The following is a 2,304-nucleotide window of genomic DNA, read 5'->3' as shown; positions in this document are numbered from 1 at the left end:
GTGGAACTCCTTTGTTTCAGCAGTTGCAGAATTATTGGGCTGATTGATGAGGGGATATGAAAGATCAAACGACGTTCGTTTTGGCTGTATGACCTATGGATGGAAAGATCTGGAAGTCTAGTTTCTGATGGTTCAAATTTCAAAACGTTTGGAGTTCCCTACAGAGAGTTATGGCTGTTTTAGTGGACAGGGGTCAGCTGAAACAGCTGCTGTTTAGTATTCTATTTTTAATACGAATTTTCTAGATACTTCTGTTGTCTTAGCCTATAAATAGAGTTGTAATCTGTTGTTTGATATGTAAGAAAAATACAAGAGTTTCCAAAAGAAAGATAGCTTGTTTTATCTATCTCTTTCCTTATCTCAAAGTGTGATATCCACCATCCTCTTTTATCAAAGTGGTATCAGAGCCAACAGGTCCCAGGTTCAAATGGCCACAAAAAATTCTAATATTTCCTTCCAATATCCAGTTCTAACCAAAACCAATTTTGATAAATGGTCGCTGTGAATGAAGGCTATCATTGGTGCTTGTGGCTTTTGGGACATTGTCGAGAATGGCTATGAAGATCCCAAAGATGAGACAGAGCTTACGGTAGCTCAGTTAGCTGCCTTGCAAAAGAAGAGAAAAGAAGATCAAGTCACTCTAAGTATCATCCATCAAGGACTGGATGATGACATGCTCGAGAAGGTTGCCAATGAGACGCGAGCAAAGGATGCATGGGAGATCCTTCGCAACTCGGTGGTTGGAGCTGAAAAAGTGAAGAAGGTGCGGCTACAAACTCTAAGGGCTGAGTTTGAGTCGATTGTGATGAAGGAGAATGAGTCCATAGGTGACTACTTCACTCGAATATTGGCAGTGGTCAATCAAATGAAGAGGCTTGGTGAAAAGATAGAAGATGTGAGAGTAGTAGAGAAAATTTTGCGATCTCTCAATGCAAAATTCAATCATGTGGTGGTGGCAATTGAAGAGTCCAAGGACATCGACTCCATGACAGTTGATGAGTTGAATGGGTCTTTAGTGGCAAAAGGCTACAAGAATGGTGGCAAAAGGCTACAAGAATGGTGGCAATTGTGAAACATAAAGCGAGATTGGTGGCAAAAGGCTACAAGCAACAAGCCGGTATCGATTATGAGGAGGTATTTGCACCGGTGGCAAGAATGGAGACTATTCGACTTCTGATTTCTCTTGCGGCTCAATCAAAGTGGCGTATCCATCAAATGGATGTCAAGTCGGCCTTTTTGAATGGTGTTTTGGAGGAAGAAGTATACATTGAGCAACCCCCCGGATATTTGAAAGAAGGCTGTGACGGTAAAGTTTTAAAATTAAAGAAGGCCTTGTATGGCTTGAAGCAAGCTCCTAGAGCTTGGAACACACGGATTGACCAATACTTTAGATCGCACGGTTTCGTGCAATGCCCCTATGAACATGCGTTGTATGTGAAGATTAAAAATGGTGATAAGTTGATGGTGTCTTTATATGTTGATGACTTAATTTTTATGGATAGTAGTGGTGAAATGATTGAGGAGTTCAAAATGGCCATGAAGAGTGAGTTTGAAATGACCGATTTAGGACTTATGTCCTATTTTCTTGGTCTTGAAATAAAGCAAGGAGAAGAAGGCATTTTTGTAACACAAGAGGCCTATGCCAAGGAGATTTTGAAAAGGTTCAAGATGGAGGATTGCAAGCCGGTTAGTACTCCGGTTGATTGTGGCGTGAAGTTATCTCGACATGACAAAGGAAATGTAGTCGATGTGAAATTATACAAGAGTCTAGTTGGAAGCTTGAGGTATTTGACATGCACTAGACCGGATATTTTATATGCGGTCGGCTTAGTTAGCCGGTACATGGAGGAGCCGAGCTCAACACATTGGAAGACTATCAAGCGGATTCTTCGTTACATCCGAGGTACTCTAACTCTTGGTTTGTTTTATAGCTCATCCACTAACAACTGTGCAATTTTTGGCTATTCGGATAGCGATTGGGGCGGAAACACGGATGATAGAAAGAGCACCTCGGGATTTGCATTTTACATGGGAGATACAACATTCACGTGGCTTTCAAAGAAGCAACCGATCGTCACCCTTTCGACATGTGAAGCGGAATATGTCGCGGCAGCAGCGTGTGTGTGTCATGCAATTTGGTTGAGAAGGCTACTCAAGGAGATAAACTTTGCTCAAGAAGAGGCTACGCAAATTTATTTGGATAACAAGTCGGCAATCGAGTTGGCTAAGAATCTGGTCCATCATGAAAGAAGCAAGCATATTGATGTGAAGTATCATTTTATTTGAGAGCAAGTGAAGGAGAAG

The 2,304-nt window shown here is 41.5% G+C and overlaps 1 protein-coding gene across 1 annotated transcript; it reads left to right on the top strand.

Annotated features, from left to right (window-relative positions):
• Positions 1–505: 505 nt before the first annotated feature.
• On the top strand, positions 506–1,072 carry LOC144566607 (uncharacterized). The gene has a single exon (XM_078316654.1). It carries the CDS (start codon positions 506–508, stop codon positions 1,070–1,072), a length of 567 nt encoding a protein of 188 aa, XP_078172780.1.
• Positions 1,073–2,304: the final 1,232 nt, after the last annotated feature.

Source organism: Carex rostrata, chromosome 15 (assembly GCF_964058835.1).
Source record: "Carex rostrata chromosome 15, lpCarRost1.2, whole genome shotgun sequence".
NCBI lineage: Eukaryota > Viridiplantae > Streptophyta > Magnoliopsida > Poales > Cyperaceae > Carex > Carex rostrata.
The sequence above is the reverse complement of the archived record's forward strand: the minus strand, read 5'-3'. Positions and strand labels throughout refer to the sequence as shown.

Excerpts from the sequence above, each read along its gene's own strand:
- LOC144566607 (XM_078316654.1), top strand. The coding sequence starts at position 506 with ATGAAGGCTATCATTGGTGCTTGTGGCTTTTGGGACATTGTCGAGAAT.